Here is a 21,173-nt window from a genome sequence, read left to right as displayed (position 1 = left end):
GACTGTACAAAAATATATAAGTGAGTACCTACATAGTTTATGACTAAATAAATAGGTATTATCTCAGTCAGCGTGGTTGTCTAAGTACTCTAAGTTGTAGTTCAACACTTCCATAATTAATCTAAACATGTACAACATGTATTATGTAATAACCTTCTATTATAGGAACATTGTCGCAAAATCAGTCGCAATCTTTTTTATATATTAAACTTACGTGTATATAATATATATTATTATAAAAATAATATTAGTTTTTTTTAGTAAAGTTCGGAAAAAAAATAAAAAATTATGACGTTACAACTTGCGAAGGGTTAAGTATATGACTGGCTCCCATTTTGACGCCTATTTTGAAGCTGTTTACCATATTTTAAAACTTTCTATTATACAAAAATCGATTAAACAAAATTATCATACGAACGATCTTCTAAATAAATAAATATAAAAAAAATTATATTTTTTGTAATACAAATGTTTTAATTATTATGGGTGGGATACATTTAGACCTCATACGACCAAATAGAATTAATAAATTGAAAACATATGACAGATTTTTTTCTTTAATAGAATATATAATATTATATTATATGTACATATATTTTATTAAACTTTCTTCAATCTAAATTTAATTTTTATTCTCTGAGACATTTTTTTTTTTTTTGTGAATGCAGTAATGAGGTTATCTATTGTACTTGAATAATACAATAGAAGGAGTAAAAAATAATATATCAATTTAATCATTTAAAATTTTTTAAGTCAAAATTGTAATAAGTTAGGGAACAGTAACATTGTAAATTTTTTCCTAAAGGAGTTTATCTAACATATCAAATCTATAAAGTAGTTGAAAATTTTATTGTGATTCCATGTAAAACTGTAATCAATATAAACGTACAATACCGATATGGTCCTAACAAATAATGTATATATTTCAAATATTTTAATGGACAATAGATAACCACTCCTTTCATAAATCCATTATTATTTTTACTCTAATTTTTTTCAAAATATTGTTAAAAAGTTTATTGTCAGTTCTAAACTATTTGGTTTTTCCATTAAAAACTAAGCCATAATTATTTATATCACGTTATATAAAAGCAAATACATGTTTTTTTTATTGTAAAATCTTTAGCTAATATATAACGCTAAACTCAGTGTTGACTATATTCATAATTGACTAAAATATCTAAATCATATTTTTATTAGTGTACAATAAATATTTAATCACTAAAATTATAAAACTATTTAAAATATTAACAAAACTATATAAAATATGATGGAAATGAAAATAAACCAAACATTACATTACTTTATAAATAATACTAAATATTAATATTATAAATAAAAATAAATAAATTAAATTAAACATATTCTTCATAAATTTTAAAAACAAGAAATAATCAAACAAAGATAACGTTTAAGTATTTATGAAAAGTAAGTTTTAAAAAAGTTTTTGCGATAAACATTTTTATAATTCTTTAACTCCTGGTATTATATATATATTTATACATATATAAATAAAACTGTGTTCAAAAAATGAATTTAAGTAATTTCAAAAACATATGTCTTACAAAAATAATTATAGAAAAGTAAAGAGCAAAAAGTATAGATGTTTCCTCTTATACTATTAATATTTTAGGAAGGTTTCTTATCTTATTCATAACAATCATAACCAATTTTCAATAAATTTATAGCACTAAAATTTGTAATCCACCAATATAAGACAAAAACGCGTATTTTTATGCAAACAAAATCCATCAACGTATAATAAACGGTTTTTTTTTTATTTCAGTTATTTGATTAACATTATTACTTCAGGCTAAAAACGATTTTAAAACATTTAAAACGTTGCTTGCTATTTTGGAGATAAATGTTTCCAAATCCAACCAGTATATTATTACGTTATAATTTCCTTAAACATTATCATGGTGATGATTTTAAATAATAAAATATATCCATTTAATAAATATTGTTATTAATTACACGATATAAAATAAATATAATGTACATATTATACGATTTCCATACGTGTATTGTATTATAAAATTAACAATCCGTGTATTATAAGGTTTATCTAATTTTATTTAGTTACTGTGGAACTATGATGCATACGGATCCGAACTAAATGTAGGTTATCTACACATAATATTAAAAATGTGTACAAAATCATTTTACCATTATTGTGGGGGTGGAAAATCATCTTTTTCATTGTATTCGTAGAGGCGGTAAAAGTTACGCATATATATATTGTACGTCATGTTATTCAAGTGGACTTTTTAACCAGCTGCTGCGAGGAGGGCTGGTGCTGCGTGACTGCGTTTTGTTGAGGGGGCGACCGGCAGCAGCGAGAAACGATTTTGGCGTACACGACAGACCGATGACTGTGCACGGTGACCTAGATTTTTCCTCTGTATTTTGCACATCGCATTTTCCCCGGGTCAACCGAGTATTATGCTCTTATCGCATATACGTATAACCTCCCCTCGGCCTATATGATCGCATATATAATATGATACATATGTGTGTGTATATATGTCTACATATATAAATATATACGCTATATGCATTATACATATTATTATATGTAGTATGTACGTATAAATATTTATATATACATATTATTTACGTGACGCTCGTGTATAATTCGTATCAGTTATGGAATATAATGGTAATAATAATAATATACTTGTGCAGTACGCTGCAAGCGGAAAAATTAGGCGTATACGACGCGATATTATTATAATAATATCATAATATACAGATGGCAATGCTATTATGTGCGTGCCACTAATTATTTATTCATTTTTTCCATCCGCATTGTTTCGTTAACAAGCAATAACACATTTTCAATCTTTTTTTTCCGGCCTCGACCTCGAACCCTGTTCTCAATTTCACCGAGTTGACACACACACGCCCGCGCGCGCTCGCACGCACAAAACACAGACATACATAATATAATTAACCTAAGTGTACCAGTGATTTAATACCGCTCGCCGTGCACTGCAGCCTACTACTACACTCCTTTCCATACTTATGCACACCCTCCTCGTGCAACTTCGACGACGTCCATCAATCAATTTGTGGCAGCAACGGTGATGGAGAAGGGTTACGAATGAACGGCCGCCATGCCGCGCCCAATCGGAGGAGGTGTGGCAGACCTACACTGTCGTCGGGTGCTGCTATTTCTACGGGAGTTTTGACTTAATAACGCACATAATTCGCCGACTCGACACCTTCATTTCCGACCAATATTCTCCTTCAATATAACCCACAACTAATGATATTATGGGGGTGTCAAAAAGCCTTCATCAGGGCTAAAAACGTGACGAAATAGCTATTGCTGCTGGCACCAGCTAGTGGGAACTATAATTATATATATATATATATATATACAGCGAGACGCTGAAAGAGGGTAAGAAAGGGTGGTTATACACGCGTTAAAACGATGTATTTTTTCCTTGAGCATTTCCTATCTTTTACTAACCACAAAAAAATAAAAATAAAAAATATGGATGATTAATGACATCTTTGTCTTAACGGCGTGGCCAGAATTTAAATTCGAGTAACACCAATTTTCTTTTTTTTTTTATCTAAATAATAATAATAATATCTACTTTTTCAAAACATAAATGTTTTCTAAATGATGATCAATTAACAAATTTTATCAAAAAATATATTAATAAATAAATGGTTTAAATATGTCGGCCAGTTCAGTAAAAATCGAGGTTAAAAAATCTACAAAATAACTTGCAAATTATTACAAACGAAAACAATAAGTATCATGTAACTATCTACATTTTTACAATTTAAATTCTATCCATAAAATAAATAATTCAAATTAACTGTCATTGTTATTTAAAGTTGATAGAAAGATATTCAAATATTTTATACTTCAAATATTCACAAAAAAAGTCTATTAGGTGTACCATTCACATTTTCTACAACTGAATTAATTTAGAAAAATTTAAAAACTAAATCCACAAATTCTATATTTATTAAGGTGTAACTATATATAATATTAATATAGTATTGTATAACAAAAAAAATGTATAATAAAACCAATAACTATTATACAATTTCTACCTATTGCATATTTTTAAAGCATCAGTTAAAAAAAAAACATACTGTACAACACCATTCATTTTCATTGTAATAAATCTTTAAATGTATAAACTATATATTTCTATAGTAATATTTAGTAAACTTAAAATTAAATTAAGTTTATAACAAGTTATTTTTGATCTTCGTATGAATCATCGAAAATATTCAATAATAAATTATAAAATGTATATATTATTGAATAACTTACTGTAACTTGATTAATCAAGTAAAGCAATATTAAAAGCATATACGATTTTCTATATTGTAAGAAAAATAATGGATAAAACTATTTACACTATAAATCACTATTTGAAACTAAGATAATATAAATTAAATCTAGGAACATTTTAATGTGAATATACCATAAAATAAAATTAGGTTAAGTACCCGCGGTATAAAGAAATCGTGTTATAGACGCATTGTCAATTTCAATCAGTTAGGTTGAAAAAACTTCTTGAAGAAAACTCAATTTAAAAAATAACTCGTTCTTAATAAAATTACTTTTTTCATTACTTACACAACGCATCGCATATGTCATAATATAATCGAAATTTACGAATTATACCCAAAATGATCGAATATATCTTCATATAAGAATGTACAAACATTTGGCAGGTATATGATTAAAATATCTAGCTGTATAGCCGGCATATAGTAAAATATACAAATAAAATATTTAAAAGTTGATTTCATTGATATTACATTTGAATATTTGGTATAATAATATCGTTATCAATTGCACTAGGTATAAATAATCAATGAAACAATGCAAGGTAATTTTATATATTATACATACTTGAAAATTTGGATATATCTAATGTTTAAAAAATAAGTATACAATATACATATTTATGTTAGTAATTCTAAAAAATAAAATAATATTATTTGAATTTTGTATTTCGTAAAAAAATCAAATTATATTATACTATAGTTTTTATTTTATTTAAAAACAAAATCAGTTTATTTATACTTTAAATACAATTCTTTAGACATTTTTAATTTGAGTTACGTGCATAATTGAACTAAGTTAGTTTCAATTTAATGTAACATACTCTTATTTATATGAAAACCACTCAAGATCTTACACAATATATAACTATTAATTTTACATAAATTAACTTAATTTATATTTTTATTATATGAAAAAATGTTATCTAAAAACCAATAGGATAAGTTTCAAAAATGTAAAAGACATTTTGTACGAATCTAACAACAAACAGTTCAAGGAATGAGATATTTGAGAAACTTATTGGTCATACCTAAAAACAAATACGCCACTTGAATGACCAAAAATGTTTAAAATAATAAGATTTAATTAAAAAATATAATAATAATCTGTTATAAATTTATAATTTAGTATTTAGCAATGCTTTCAATATTATGGTGTATATTTTGTGTCGGCCAGTATCTTTTTTCATTTATTAACATTTTCCTGATGTATACTGAGATATTATGATTATTATCTTGAAATTACAAAAGTTAATGATTTCTTAAATTTGTCATTAATATTTGTATCTATATTATAACTATGCATATTTTAAAAATCTAAAAAAAAAATTGTTTATACCTACTGAAGACAATATTATTCAAAGTGGTTGGTACACTTTAATAAACCTAACAATATGTATTTGTAGGAGTATATTTCATACAGAATAAAAATACTGAAATTAATGCGATTAACAACAGCGATGGTGTTAAATTGCCTAAATAGAGCGCCGGCCAATTGGAAACGTGACGGGGTAGAATTTCATTTTCAATAATAACTTTGTCAAAACTACATAGTAGCCTCATTACTATATATACACGTGGGTCGTTGAAATTTGTATTTTAATGTTCCGACAAATATATATAGTATCGATATTATGTAACATTAGGTGATGCGAATCATGATCCCTTTTAGTACGATTGCCAGTTTCCACAGAAGCTAATAATAATAATAATGCCTATGCGTGTAACGTGAATTATAAAAGAGAGTTGTTTTAAATTTTAAATTAAATTTTGTTTTTATTAGAAATTATTAAAATGTATCGTTTTAACTTCTAAAACAATATTAGAGATATTATAAATAATTTATAATACATTTTATATCATACCGATTACGGTTATGAATGAAATTTAATTTTGTGTAAATATGTTATGTATACAATAACGTCAAATAACTTTTTATGTTATCAGTTTCCAAATATTTAAATGGCCAAGCAATATATAAATACACCTATTATACCTCTACTGGGAAATTCCTATTTTATTTTAAATATAAATATATATATTTAATGTTTTAAAAGAGTTTTTAAAACATTAATTACATTGCTTTTAATTCATAAATATAAATTTGAAATTGTAATAATAATTTAATCAAAATTATATCTGGTGAAATTTTAACGAAATTACTTTTGAAAAAATATGATTGTATGAACAAAAAGTATAATGATAATATAATGTAATACAATAAGTACAATTAACACATTTACACGCCACTTTAACACATTCAAACCTAACAAGCTGGTTTGGATGTTTTTTAAGCTGCTTTGCGTTCTTGAACTTATTATCTTTTTTTTTAATAATACCATAACTTGAATAACAAACAGAATGCTTTAACTCTTAAACTCATAAATTTAGATGTAGTAAATTTAAATAATTATTCTTATAGTTAATATATCATAAATTAATCATAATTCAATTATCCAAACGCGTCATTTTCTATATCAAAGTAGATTTTTTTGAGTGATGTAAAAAATAATAAGAGATTGATTAGACTTATCCAACGATTATTTTTTTTCGTAAGCAGGTAATCGATATGCCCAGATAGATTGTGAATTATTTTCACTTATCGTTCACGGTAAATAATAATCGAAATGTCAGTGGAAATGTTTTTAAGTATAATTGATCGTTTTAAAAATTATCATATTTTTGAATCAATTATAATACATCTCATATCCATCCAGATTATTTTTTTATATTTTTTTTTTACTGATCCAAACGCAAAAAATACTAAAGACAATATTTTTTTTAATTTTCTTTAGATTTCGTGGTATAAATTTACATTGTATTGGACTACATAGATTTATTAAGTTAGTAAAATTGAACATGGAACTTATTTTTTTTACTTACCTTTATTATACTTGGATGTATTTTTTCGTTTAATAAACTAAAAAAAAGAATTCCGTTTATTTTGTTAACACCACTTAACCTTAGAAAGTCAATAAACGGTTTTCCATTTACTATTGGTTCCTCAGTCAATTCAAATCAATTACGTGATTTCGTTACACTGTACTAGCCTTCGTCTTGTCAACAATTCCATGTAAACGTAGAACGTGTATGTTTGTATTTAAGTATGTGCGTATTATATAGGCGTTTACGTGTTTTTCTTTCTACCCTAAATCTAAACGTCGTTTTTCGGTAATAAATATAGTATATCAAACCGTTTTTTCACTATTTCATTTTTATGTTTTCATTTCTCCATAAAACGCCAAAAAATTATATTACACATAAAATTCACCGAAAATCAAAGTCTTTAACTGAATTATTTATATACGTTTGTCAGGTATATCATCTCTGTATAATTTATCATTATTATATTATATTAAAAATCAAAAATTGTTTCTTTTGTAATGAATAAGAATCTGGTAATGAAATTATATTTTCTGATTAGCAACAAATTAAGTAGGAAATATTTATTCATATATTGGACACTTTTATTCAGAGAATTAAAATAAAAGTTCCATGTATACATCTTAACTAACCTACCTACAGCTATACGACAAATATAGTTTTTTTCTGTTATAACAATTATTTTTTATTATTATTTTATACACTACTTAAGAATATTTTGTACTTTTACATATTATTAAATTCAATATAGATATAAAGTTGATAAAAAAAAAATAAAACACTATAAATTATATATAAGTATTATATCTTATTATAATATAATATATTATTATAGTGTTATTTATAAATACAATTAAAAAAATGTATCATCCAATTATTTTTGAATGAAATATAATTATGATATGACTAATATAATGTTTATGTTTGTATTTCTATTATAATTAGTGATTCACGAGCATAGAAGGTTGAATAATGCTTATAAAATCTTAGCTTCTCTATTATAAATTATATCTATATTAAATTATATCAAATGTCGTGTTGGACAGTTAGTACTCACAAAAATGATTGCCTTAGGGCGCGAATTACAGTAACATAACACTAAATATAACTCATGATTATTTACTTTTTAGTGATAATTAATAAATAAAGTTTCATAAATAATTTTTGTACTATTTCTATGAAATATGAATACCAAACAGATGGATTCTCTAATTAAATTATTAAAACTAGTATACATTTCGCACGAATATTACACAACTATTGTGAAATCGGTTTTTGTCAGTTAATAATACATTCAACATAATTCAAGAAATACATTATAAACATGAGTGGGTGAAATAATGTGTATCAAATGTGATTGAAGCGAATAAAGTAAAAACCAATAATTTATTTTTTCGTTTAGGTCATTAAAGAAACGCGAAAGAATTATATTATCACATAAAAAGTTTTTATCAGCAACTCTTTATTCTTGCATACCACGTCTTTGTATCGACCAAACTTTTCAACTTTTTATAACATTTGAGAACAAAAAAAGGACAAATAATTAATATTATATATATATATATATTTTTTTTTTTTTAATATCACAGTGACTATTGTAAAGTTCAAAGCATTTCAGTGAATGCATTTAAGTTTTATAATTATTTTGCTTTTAGATATTTTAATCATGAACTACATAATATCTTATAAGTAATAAATTAAATTTTTATACCTTTAAATTATATTATTTTAAATTGTTTATGATTATCCGTATTTGTTCTTAAATTTAAAAACGTCTTATATTTTCTAATATAATATACTGCCTATTTTACGATAAAAGAATTATATAACTTATAATATATTATATATTTATATTTCATAATATATTATATTCGTCAATCAAATTCGAGTTTTTTTTATTATTTATTCTGTTGGTAAACGTTCCATTGGTTTTGTTACGGTGAACAAAAAAATGGCCATAAAACGTTTTATACACATATATTATACAATATTTAAACCAATGTTCTATACATCAATACGTCCATTTATAACGTTTGCCTTACCGTGAGTAGTTGACCCATATCCTCTAATACATTATTCTAATATATGGCCATTTCGTCAGAAAAACGACATAAATCACGCTGGAGCTTTTTTCTTGCGATACTATATCAGCGGGAAAAACGTAATGATATACACTCCCTAGATATGGTTATGGTGGACCAGAAATATACTGCTATCCGAATTTAAACATCTCTCTCTCTTTTTACACGGCTACCGTTTGACCATCGCACTTCGTGTATAGTCGATGCAATGATAATACTAATAATAATATACAATTGTCTTAGGAAAATAATTTAGGGTTATCGAATTTTATCGGACCGGGTTCGCTGGCGATGCTCCAAATATGTTCTCCTACACAATCGATAGAGCGTCTTTAACGAAAATATTTCCCAGGATACAGGTCTAGGCCGCTAATGAACAAAGTCAGAACGACACCGAATATCTTAATCGTTATCTATTTAAGAGTTATATCTATAGAATAATATTGAATGTGTTTATATACAATAATAATAATGTTTATTATTTCTTTTGTGGATCTTAATAAATCTAGCATTTCTACTGTCTTGATGCATGGGTTAATAGAAAACCAAAGACACAAAAATATAAAAACACACAAATGGTGACGTTTATCAAGTGAAATATTAATTTTAATATGAATATTTTTTTTCAAAATGTTAACTCGCTGGAAAATTCTATATAAACACGCAGTGAACTAATAATTTTAAATAACAAACAATGTTCACTAATTTTATTAAGTCGATGTCGGTTATAAGTCTATGCGATATATATTTATTTATACCTAATGTCTTAGTATATTATGACATAAATAATACAAAGCAACGATATGAACAATCGCAATTAATATTTGGAGCATGTCATATGAATATTTTATTAAAATTTCTCTTATATCTCTCTAACATAGTATTATATAATATATTAAACATGATATACGTAAATACATACAATTCAAAATAAATGTTATAGAGGCATACATAACGCTAGCTACTTCTACATGAACCTATGAATAATATAAGTAGCTCCACCATTACGAGACGCCCAGCGCGTAATCCTTTGTAAACAAGCTACTTGTTTCGGTGGCTCAGAAATGATATGGTGGCACATTCAAGAGTCGTTTAGACGAATGTCTTCTGCATTTCAAATCATTATACGTATTTACGGACGGCGGTGTTAAAAATACAGTTGGTTATAAATCATAGTTCATGGTTAGAATATTGTAATACGTTCGTACTCGCGAACAACGCAATGAAAACAAATTTGATCATAAACCGTTTTAAAACGAAAGTCAGTGTGACGGATACTGAAAAATACGAACAACCTCCGCAACTATTGTAAGATTTGAGGACCAACGGAAAATATTGTGGTTACCCTTTTTCCTCAAATAAAATTTAAACAATTACCGTAAAATCAGTCGAGTTTGTACAGTGGTTGCTGGCATATAGAACAACGCTCATTATTCATTTATTATCTAGGTCTAGAGAGCACGGGCCAACTACAGTAATAACAAGTAAAGACATTAAACATTTTCTGGAAGTTACAAAGTAAGACGAATCCGAGGTGTTATTTACACTCAGGTTACTAAGAATTGATTGCTTCATATTCTCTTCTACGACACTTTTTAAAAATTCATTGTATTTGTATGTTGCTGTGATGTGGATAGGTTTCGAAAATACAAAAATAGAATTGTTAAAATAATCTCATTTTTAGCTTATAATTTAAGTGGATAGTTACGTGAGTACTAACTACCAGCAATATTACATTATTACGAATAAATTATATACCTCCATAACTAAAAGCGAAATAAAAAATATGAAAATAATTCTGAATCATAACACATAATAATTAAAAATGTCAAAAATAGTATATATTATTATATGTTTATGTCCAAATAATTCTATTTTGTAATTCACTAATAGTTCAAAATATTATATTGTCAGTACTCGTGAGTTAAATTATTAACTATAGAAATGCGGTCTAATATTATTTGGTTTAAATGTATCCCTAAAATAATTAATCGAATTAGGTTTTCATTGTTTTTCTTTCTAAATGGTACAAATAAAAGGACCTGCAGCTTTTTACATCATACAAATAATGCGAATACTGAAAAAACTTACATTTATATTATGTTAAGTACAATCTCGCTCCTATAAACAATAATAATCCCATAGTAATTATCTATAGCTATCGAACAAAACATGTAATCTACCTTTTATATGTTAAGTATTGACTATTAAGTATAATACATTTGATCAAATATGTGATCTGAACACTTGAAAATATAATATAATATACGCGTGTTATGAGTAAACCGTTTTTTTTTTTACTAAAAATTATTTTTTTATAATTTACTATGTTTACTCAACGCACGCAACTGTAAAACGTCTGACCGGCTTACCTTGCACGAATCGCATGACTTGGCGGAGTACTTTTGCTTGCAGTCGTACCTGGCCAACACCTCGTTGAACTGACACGACATGGCGGCCGCGATGTCGTCCATATCGAGTGCCTTGTTCACCTGGTCGACGCACGACTCCTTGTCCGCGTATGGCTGCTGTACGACCGACTCGACGGTGTGGTGGCAACAGTGCCGGAGCCGGTACCGGGACAGACGGCCGGGCCGGCGATACGCGCCCGGGTCGTCCGGGCACATGGCGGGTATGAGCTGCCGACGGGCGTATTCAAGGCACTGATGATTACTACTACTACTATTATTATTATTATTATTATCGTTATCGTTATCGTTATCGTTATTATAATTATTAATACTATCGTTATCGTTATTATTATTGTAATCGTAATTAACATTATTATACTTTTTATCATTATTATTATTATAATTATTATTATCGTTATCGGCACGTCGGGCGCACGGGATGGCCGCGGGACACCGCGGCGGGCCCGGGCCCTCGCTTATCTGCCCGGTGCACGCCGGCTCCCGGAGCGACACGCGCACCAATTCGCAGGCCGCGGTGCCGGCCGTCGCGTTGTCAGCGGCCGGCGACGGCGGCGGCGGTGGTGTTGATGACTTTGACGACGACGGGGACGGGGACGGGGACTGCGGCCCGGTCCGGCGGGTCGCTGCGACCGCGGTGACCGTGGCCGTGGCGGCCGTGACGGTGGCCGTAGCGGCGTACACCGCCGCGGACGTTGGCGAGGCGCCGGTTGCGGTCATGACCAGCGCTGCGAGCACCATCGGCCAAATGACGACGAGACGGATGAGACCGCCGCCGGTGCTGGCAGCGCGCATTGTACCGCCGGAACCGGCGCCACCACTCTATCACAACCGATCCGGCCGTTTCGCCGCGGAATCCGCATTTTTCCTCCTTGTACCTGCAACAAACAGTGGAACGTTTCAATTTCGTGTCGTCTAATCATCGCGATGTTTATTGATTTACTCATTTGTCCGCTCACGGTGGGAGGGGGGGAGGCTTAACAATATTATTGTGATACAACACGTGGGGTGTAATGTATGCAAGGTGTACTACCAAATACCATAAACCGTTATAATACATACCACCTACTTAGAAAGCTAAAGTTAAAATAAAAACCCATATTTTATTTTAACTTTTTAACCTAATTAGTTTGACAGTCGAAATAACACTCAGATTTTTCTGTTGATAAAAAAATAATCCATTAAGTTAAAATTATAAACGTTGTTAAAATGTTTCAATGGTCTTATACTATATTAATGGTTGATCTATAATAGTGATTACTAAAAGTAAATAAAAAAAAAAAAATGGTCTTTTACTTAATGAGCAACTGGATACACGGTTTTAAATTAATATTATAATCGAATCCTATAATAATATACTATACAATATTATTGCTGTTATGTTTCTTGATAAAATAATATTATATAAAAATATAATCACAAAATACTCTTTATTACATAATAATTTAAAAAGTAGATTAGTAACTTGTTTTAAAGTAAAGTTTATATTTTTTTTTTTTTCATTATAATTTTAAGATTAGCGTGTTAAATTTATTATTTGTTGGTTATTAACTTCTGAAGAATAACATTGTGATCATTTAACTTTAGTTAATTATTTTTAATAACTTGACCACCTTTTTTATGACATGATGAATAACTACCTACAAATTAAAATCCTATAATATGATACTGAAATCTTCTCCTGTAAACATTTTAATGGTGCTAGATAATAAGTTTAATATAATTTTTTTTTTCAGTTGTTGTAATAATATTGATTAAATTAAAATCGTGTTTAGTGTATTAAAATTATTAAAACAATATAATTGAAAATGCTATTTTTAATTTTGAAGTAGTATATTTTTATTATTATTATTAAGTAATTATATTATTATACTGTTAACATTATGTGTTACTATTTTTAAATGTAATTTATTTCAACAATAATAATTATTACTTATTATTATGGTTAATGATATCTATTTTGAGCGCATGAGATGGCCGCGGGATATCGCGACGGTCCCGGAATATCACTTATCTAATAATAATAATTATTATTATTATTATTTTTATAATATTTATAATGATAAATATATTGCACATTGAATTCAAGAAATTATAAACGAACATAAAATAAGACCAGCATATTATAAACACTGCAAATTAAAAATGTAAGTGATGAGTTTGTAAAATATTTACTTAAGAGATACTTGTAGTTACTTTATATTAAATATAAATCAAAATTATTTAGCATATTACATTATTAGGAGATATGTTCAATGAGATTATTATAATTTATAAATATAAAAAGTACGATGCATTGTAATTGAGAATATAGGACAAGAGTATAATATGATTTGATAAATAAATATAATATAAAAATAACAATTGTTACATTAATAATAGAACGAAATCATTATGTAATTATGCACAGTAGTAGATTTAACGGAAAATAAATATATTCTCAGACTCGGCACTCCAACATTTTTTTGAGCACTACCAAAAGTGGAACGAAAAATAATTTGATGTAATAAATAATATTACCAGCAACGATGCATCGTATTATTATGTGTATTGATGTGTTAAAAACTATATCTAAAAACATATTTACAAATTGGCAATATTTACGCATTCCGTCTATGATTGGTACATATTATAAATGACAGATAATTTACAACAAGAATAGAATACAGCAGAAGTGTTATAAACAGGTAGTATGTATTCATAAATATTATTTTATTGATTACCTTAACCACTGATTATTAATTATGCATGTACTATATATATATATATATATATATTTATAAATATATTCCCGTATGGAAAGTTCACTAAAAATTAAACTTATTAGTTATAATTTTAATGTTGAATTTAATAGACGGGTATTTAATTAATTCGTATCTATAGTTAATTGTTATTTTATATAATTATAATTAAGATAATTTTATATGAATAATTTATTAAAAAATAGACATTTTGAATTACCTGCTGAGTAATTATATTATTTAGCTCATTGTGATGTTAACGGACTTAGACTTTTTTCTTAATTCATCTCCTATAATTTAAACGTTAGTCGTGGCGTAATGTTTTTTGAGCTTTTCTTCTTGCTTCAATTGAACGAATTTATTTTTACTTTAAGGCCAAAATAGTTGCGATAAAGAAACTATTTCAATTTGATTATATCAAGTATAGACGATATGATATGGTTTATGTTTGACAACTTAACCGAAACTTTAGTAGGTGAGCACAAATTCACGGAAGAGTAAACTAAACATAATAAGGAAAAATGATTTAAATTTCTATAAAACAAATATGAACAAGAAAACACTAACCGATAGTGTACTATTACGAATTGTATGTGATTAATGATTGGTGTCTGATGAAAAAAAAATGTATGTTTCTAAAACAAATCCTAGCACACATTGTAGCTGCTCATTTTTACGATTTGAGTTTGGAAATAATCACATAAAAACATTGTATACATATTTATTATAGTGCAGATCAGGTACATAGCAACTTTCATCCGAGATACTCGCTAAAATTATCACACAAATGATGTATATAATATATTTAAAAAGGTCAAGTCAAAAATAATATCAAACAATCAAATGACAATGATTTTACTGTGGGAATTTTTATAATTATTGTGTCCTTAAAACGTACTCTGTACTTAATTTCACTCTGAAATAATTATACAATAAAATTAATAATATGTCAGTCTTATCGTTCTAAAATATTTTAAATAACGAAAATTTCACGTGATATGATTTTTTTTCGCCTGTCCACGAATGCATAATGCAAGTTAAAAATAAAATATAAAAGTTTCTTCATTCTATTCTTTTTTGTGATTATCAGAGTTAAGATTTATCACGCTTACGATGAGTACACTTTAATATAACAAGGAAGGGACCATCGGCTCGTTAAAGGATTTGCATTTTTCATAAGATTACGCGTATACGAGTTTTGTCTATATAGTGTCATAAAAAGCAGTATCGAATCCTCATTTATAACCATTTAAGGCTTAATACAATTTATTTTTAATAACAATACTTTGATAATGTAAACAAATAAATAACTTCAAATTATTTTTAAAATATGAAATAACAAGATAGATTTAAAAAATACATTATTTAAGTATTAAAATATGAAAAAATTTATTATAACATTAATAAATATATTTTAAATTAATAACGTTTCAATACATTTTAATAACTTAATAATCACATTACGTTTAATTATTATAGATTATCAAATTTAAAAAATAATAATGTTATAAAACTACATCATGTTGTTACAAAAAATCGTACGCGTGATTAAATTATCTAGGGTAACAATATTGCTACAATCGATGATATTGAATATCAATCTATAATATTTCTAAATCTCTACATTGTCTATTTGTAAATGAAAGGTTTCGAAAATAATTTTAATCTGCATAAATATTTTATTTTGAATATATCAATGTTTAATATTATAAGTATTTTTATACACATATGAATCGAGTAAACTATAGGGTCATTTTTAGTATTAACACAAGCATTTTGTATTTTCAGTATAACTTATGAGGTACTTGACAAAATCGTTTCTAAAACCTTTCCCCGTTAACCAAAGTCCTTATTCGAATTTAAAACAAAGGATCACCGCGTGACATGTCTAAACACAACCCGTTTAATACGCATTTGGTGACGTGTGCAAAACCTGAATCAGCCGTCAGCTTATACCTTTCAGGATCTTTATCTCATTCAAAGATCAAAAAATAGTGGTCGACAAGTTCAGTCTTAGATTGTGATCTTGGATTGATTGCTTTGGATCTTTAAAAACCATTTTTTAAATGCGTTGCGTCGAACATATTGTGTAGTATTCTATCTGTTCGCCGACAAATAATTAGATTGTTATTCAAATTCATAATAAAATGAGTTACACAACATTATAAGTACTGAATTTTGATTAAAAAAAATTAAGATATTGTATAATATTGTTTATGCTAATTTCACATTTTTACAAATTAGCTATATAATACATGTTGATTGTTAATAATTACAATTGAGATTCATCTTATTTGCTGATTTTATTAATTTTTATACATTTATGTTTTAACTGCAACTCTGTATTTTATAGGCTTTCCAAGTGATATCTAAACAAACGACCAACTCATTAGAATTAACATAGAATGGGAAATACAAGAAAAAAGTAAATACAAAAATATCATCTACCAAAATAAATTAAAGTACTTATCATGGTCCTAAAGCAATAATTCCAATATTTGTGCATTTAAAGTTTATTTCCAATCAGCAATACTCTTTGTCATCTAAAAAATGATTTTCCGTATCAGAGTTTTGCATTTTACATTTGGAAACAATAAGAAATAATAATTGTAAAAATTAAAAATAATTATTTGATAATCCTATTAAAAACAAAAAAAAATGTTGCATTACTTTATGCGTTTATTATTTTACAATTCAATAATACTTTCAATTAAGTAAAAAAAAAAAATTGGTTATTAAGTGGATGCATATCGTGTCTCCCACTATTGTATAAATTAAATCGAATCATAAAAAAAAATATGCAATATTGTCAAATTAAATATTAAAATAAACGATGTCACCAGCTTATCGATTCATAATGCTTGAAACGGTATTAACACGTCATATACTTTTGTACCTGTCAGTTTAATTAATTTTTTTATGTCACCGCCTTCTATTATATATAAAATATATAAGGTATAAGACTACATGTATTGCGTTACGGACAATAATAATATTTGCTGGTCATCATTACATAAAACGTCTAGTGCATTTAGTACAGAATATATCAATACATATCACAACGTTTACAATAATATAATATACACATCATATAGAACGTATATTACAAAAATAGCACATACAATATGATGTATATATTGTATATTTTAATAGTTATATTATACACCTGCGTATTATGTTAGTGTTTTGTAAAATATAATAATATGACTATACGAACACATATATATATATAAATAATATTATTATCCATTACGACTGAAAGTAATAGTAATAATATCGTTTATAAAACCGGTGATAGTTCGACACCAATTTAGTCGAAAATATACGTGGAATATCGATATCGTATTGCACCGTCGTACCAGCTATAGTATACGTCACTTAAAATAATTTAATAAACACACACACACACGTTAAGTAATCATAAAATATCTTCTTTTTTATATTATATATTGTGATCGCGGGACGTTCATTACTTAATGTTCAAACCGAATTGGGAGAAAAAAATCCAACGGCAGAAACGATTTATATATTATTATATTTAGCCCTGCCATCGTCTAGGGGAGTAGCCGAGCTGGTGTACATAATACTGTGGTGTCTCACAATGATGATGATAATAATAGTTAGTTTCACGTCATCCAGCAAAGGTATATACTACACCCACACACACACACACACACACACACACACACACACACACACACACACACACACACACACACACACACACACACACACACACACACACACACACACACACACACACACACACATACACATACACACACACACACACAAACACACAATATTGCAATGACACCACCATGTTTAACTATTCGACGAGCGGTTCGTTTTCATCGGCACGTGTGACCCGCCGTCTTTACGCGGTAGCCTCGAATATCGCATTACGGATTACCTCGGGATATGCAGCTATGGCTGTGTGGCTTGCGGGGGAGGTGTGACGGATGGTTGAACGGGTGATCGGATGGTGAGTAGGTGTGGAAGGGCCGGTAAAGGCTCGAGAGAGTCGGAGCGCTATTTCCGAGAAAATTACTGAAAACAATGTCTGAACAATATCCAAAGGTTTGAGTAAGTGTGCGCATTTATTGTTATTCATATATATATAAATGCACTTATAGATAGGGGCACATTATTATTATATTCGCCGCACACTGTCTACATCTGCAGCATTTGAAATTAACATTGTCTGATCGTGTAAAAGCATTTGAACTGCATACATTATACGCGTCCGAATGTTCTCGCTGTAGATACATTGTCCTTACTATGATATATATATATATATATCCAGGAATACGTACATTATAAGGACTATAAATTGTAAACGTTGCGAGCATGTTATGCATATATCGTCGAAAAAAAATTGACAAAAAAAGCAAGCGCTTGTAACCCATTCGTGCACGACGACAACGATGCCGATGATAATATATTATTGTTACAACATTATAAAGGTATAGCAATAATATGTAATGTATATATTATTATAATGATATATGATTGTACCTACCTACCTACCTACCTACTTACGATACAATACGATATAATACATAAATATGGTTACGAGTGATAATGGTGTGCACGGCACATTTCCTTGGGCCGTTTTATTGTCTTATCGATTTTCGTAGCCGCGGGGACGAGAAGGAGGCGACCGAGACGAGCTCGCGATGCACATAATAAAATAATATTAATATCACTGTCTCCGGATTGTTTGTCGTCATTCGCGCATGTAGATATGCAAATATTATACACTTTTTATACTTAAAAATAACACAGGGTGACGACTGGACGGTTACCGTAACGTGATTTCCGGTGAACTATGCATGGCAAGCACGGGCGAGGTACGCCCGGACAACCAGTCGTCGATGGGATGGAAAAGAGATGACGAACAAATTTAACGATTTGAAACGATTTTCGGTAGCAGCCATGGAAGTACTGTTTAGGGGCCAAGAATGTTCAATAGAAGAAGCGAACGCCGCACGAGAAGATCAAATATTTCCAAAGCACTGTCGTGCAGCAAAGAAAAAATCATATAAGTAAACGGCATTTATGTAACTACAGTTAGAGGTTCAAGTCCCTCCCTCCCGCCAAATAATAGGTGCAATGTGAATTAATATTTGCGGGAACTCGACGACTTATCAATGCACAACTTACAGAATCACATCGCGGTTTTAATTTTTACTCGTAGTGAATTTCAGTATAATATAAAACGTGCGCGTTTGATTAGATAGTTTATTTTAAGTCGCCTTCGAAGTCGTTCTACTAACGCATAATATCGCAAAAACGAGCGCCAAACGGATCGTTTGATGAGCAATAATTGCGGGCACACCGTAGCACACTATACGCGCTATATATACATACGCCCGCGGATCGTGCGAATTGATGGACGACTTGGTATTTGGGGGGGGGGAGATGGAGGCTGGGAATCTGAAGTGGTTGAACTACTACAAAAATCACTACAAATCAGCGTGGTAATGATTACTTGACGGATGAGTCGGTAGCGCGTAGTGGTGGCGGTGGCGATGGTGATGGTGATGTTGTACAACAGCTGCAACTGCCTGAGGAAACGACGATTTGACGACTGCGGAGATGCGTTGTAGCGTCGTGTCGACGCCAGAGATCATGTCGCGTCGCCGGGCTGGTGACCCGCACAATCGACCATAACAACACAGAGCCCGCGACGGCGGCGGTCCGCTGTCCGCACACGACGACGACGTTGCCGTAAAACGGTGCGGGCTACGCGGCGGCCCATAATATCAGTGTAGATGGTGGCGTAACGCGGCTGACCACCGAGTCGTTGTCGCCGCCACCGCTGTAGTGGTAATAATAGTCGTTATAGCACCGGTAAACGCAATAATGGTTGTGGTATCGCTAACAGTAGTGGTATTCGCAGCAGTAATATCGGAAGTAATAGTATTATTAGTAGTATTAGTAATATTAAAAATAGTGTCGGTATTCGTAATGTCGGCGGACGTTATGTCGTCGGATGTAGTAGTAGATGCGGCGGCAGCAGCGACGGTAATAGTACAGAGCGCAGCGACGGTGACAGCGGCAGTGGCGGCAGCACGAGTAATAGTGGTGCCGACGACGGCGGCGGCGGCGGCTGTAGCGTTAGTAGCGGCGGCGCTGGTAGACATTGACGCCGCGTACGTCGACGACACCGCCGACGCGGTCATGACCACAGTGGCCGGTGCGCCAGCGTTCGGCGTTAACGCGCGCTCTTATCTTAATTTTTTTTTTTCCGGAATCAACGGATGTAAATGGGACGGACGAGACGAAGAGAAACCGAAAATCAAACTGTACGCGACCGCTCTACCCACGCCGACGTTGTGATGTTACTCGTTGTTGTGGTCGTCGTCGTCGTCGTCGTCGTCGTTACTTTACAGTATTATTATATTGTATAACGGTGTTTTATCGTACGCTTCCGGCCCGCGACGATCGTCGTCGAACGAACCAATTCGCTGCCTATCGCGGATACACACACACTCAGACGCAAACACGCGCGCGTAACACGCGGCCGCGACGAGAAACACTTGCGAAAACCGGTGGGGGGCGCGACCGTCAGCGAGACTACTCTATACTGCACCGCGTCCGGGGTGTAATGTATGGAGTGGAGCGGCGCGAGAGGGCGCCGCGGCGGTGGCCATTTTTCGCCGCCGCCAGCCGATCGATATGACGCGCACGCCGAGCACCGTCTTCCTCTG

The 21,173-nt window shown here is 30.1% G+C and overlaps 1 protein-coding gene across 1 annotated transcript in view; it reads right to left on the bottom strand.

Annotated features, from left to right (window-relative positions):
• LOC113560641 (putative uncharacterized protein DDB_G0277255) overlaps positions 1 to 20,088 on the bottom strand; it is a 40,006-nt gene extending 19,918 nt beyond the window's left edge. The window contains exons 1-2 of the mRNA XM_026966644.1: positions 19,952 to 20,088; positions 11,660 to 12,594 (exon numbers count right to left, since the gene is read on the bottom strand). Of these exons, the coding sequence (XP_026822445.1) occupies positions 11,660 to 12,511 (852 nt within the window). The 5' untranslated portion in view covers positions 12,512 to 12,594; positions 19,952 to 20,088. The remainder of the gene's footprint in view (positions 1 to 11,659; positions 12,595 to 19,951) is intronic.
• Positions 20,089 to 21,173: the final 1,085 nt, after the last annotated feature.

The sequence above is a fragment of the Rhopalosiphum maidis genome, chromosome 1 (genome assembly GCF_003676215.2).
Source record: "Rhopalosiphum maidis isolate BTI-1 chromosome 1, ASM367621v3, whole genome shotgun sequence".
NCBI classification, from domain to species: domain Eukaryota; kingdom Metazoa; phylum Arthropoda; class Insecta; order Hemiptera; family Aphididae; genus Rhopalosiphum; species Rhopalosiphum maidis.
Note: the sequence above shows the minus strand (reverse complement) of the source record. Positions and strands in the feature narration are given on the sequence as shown.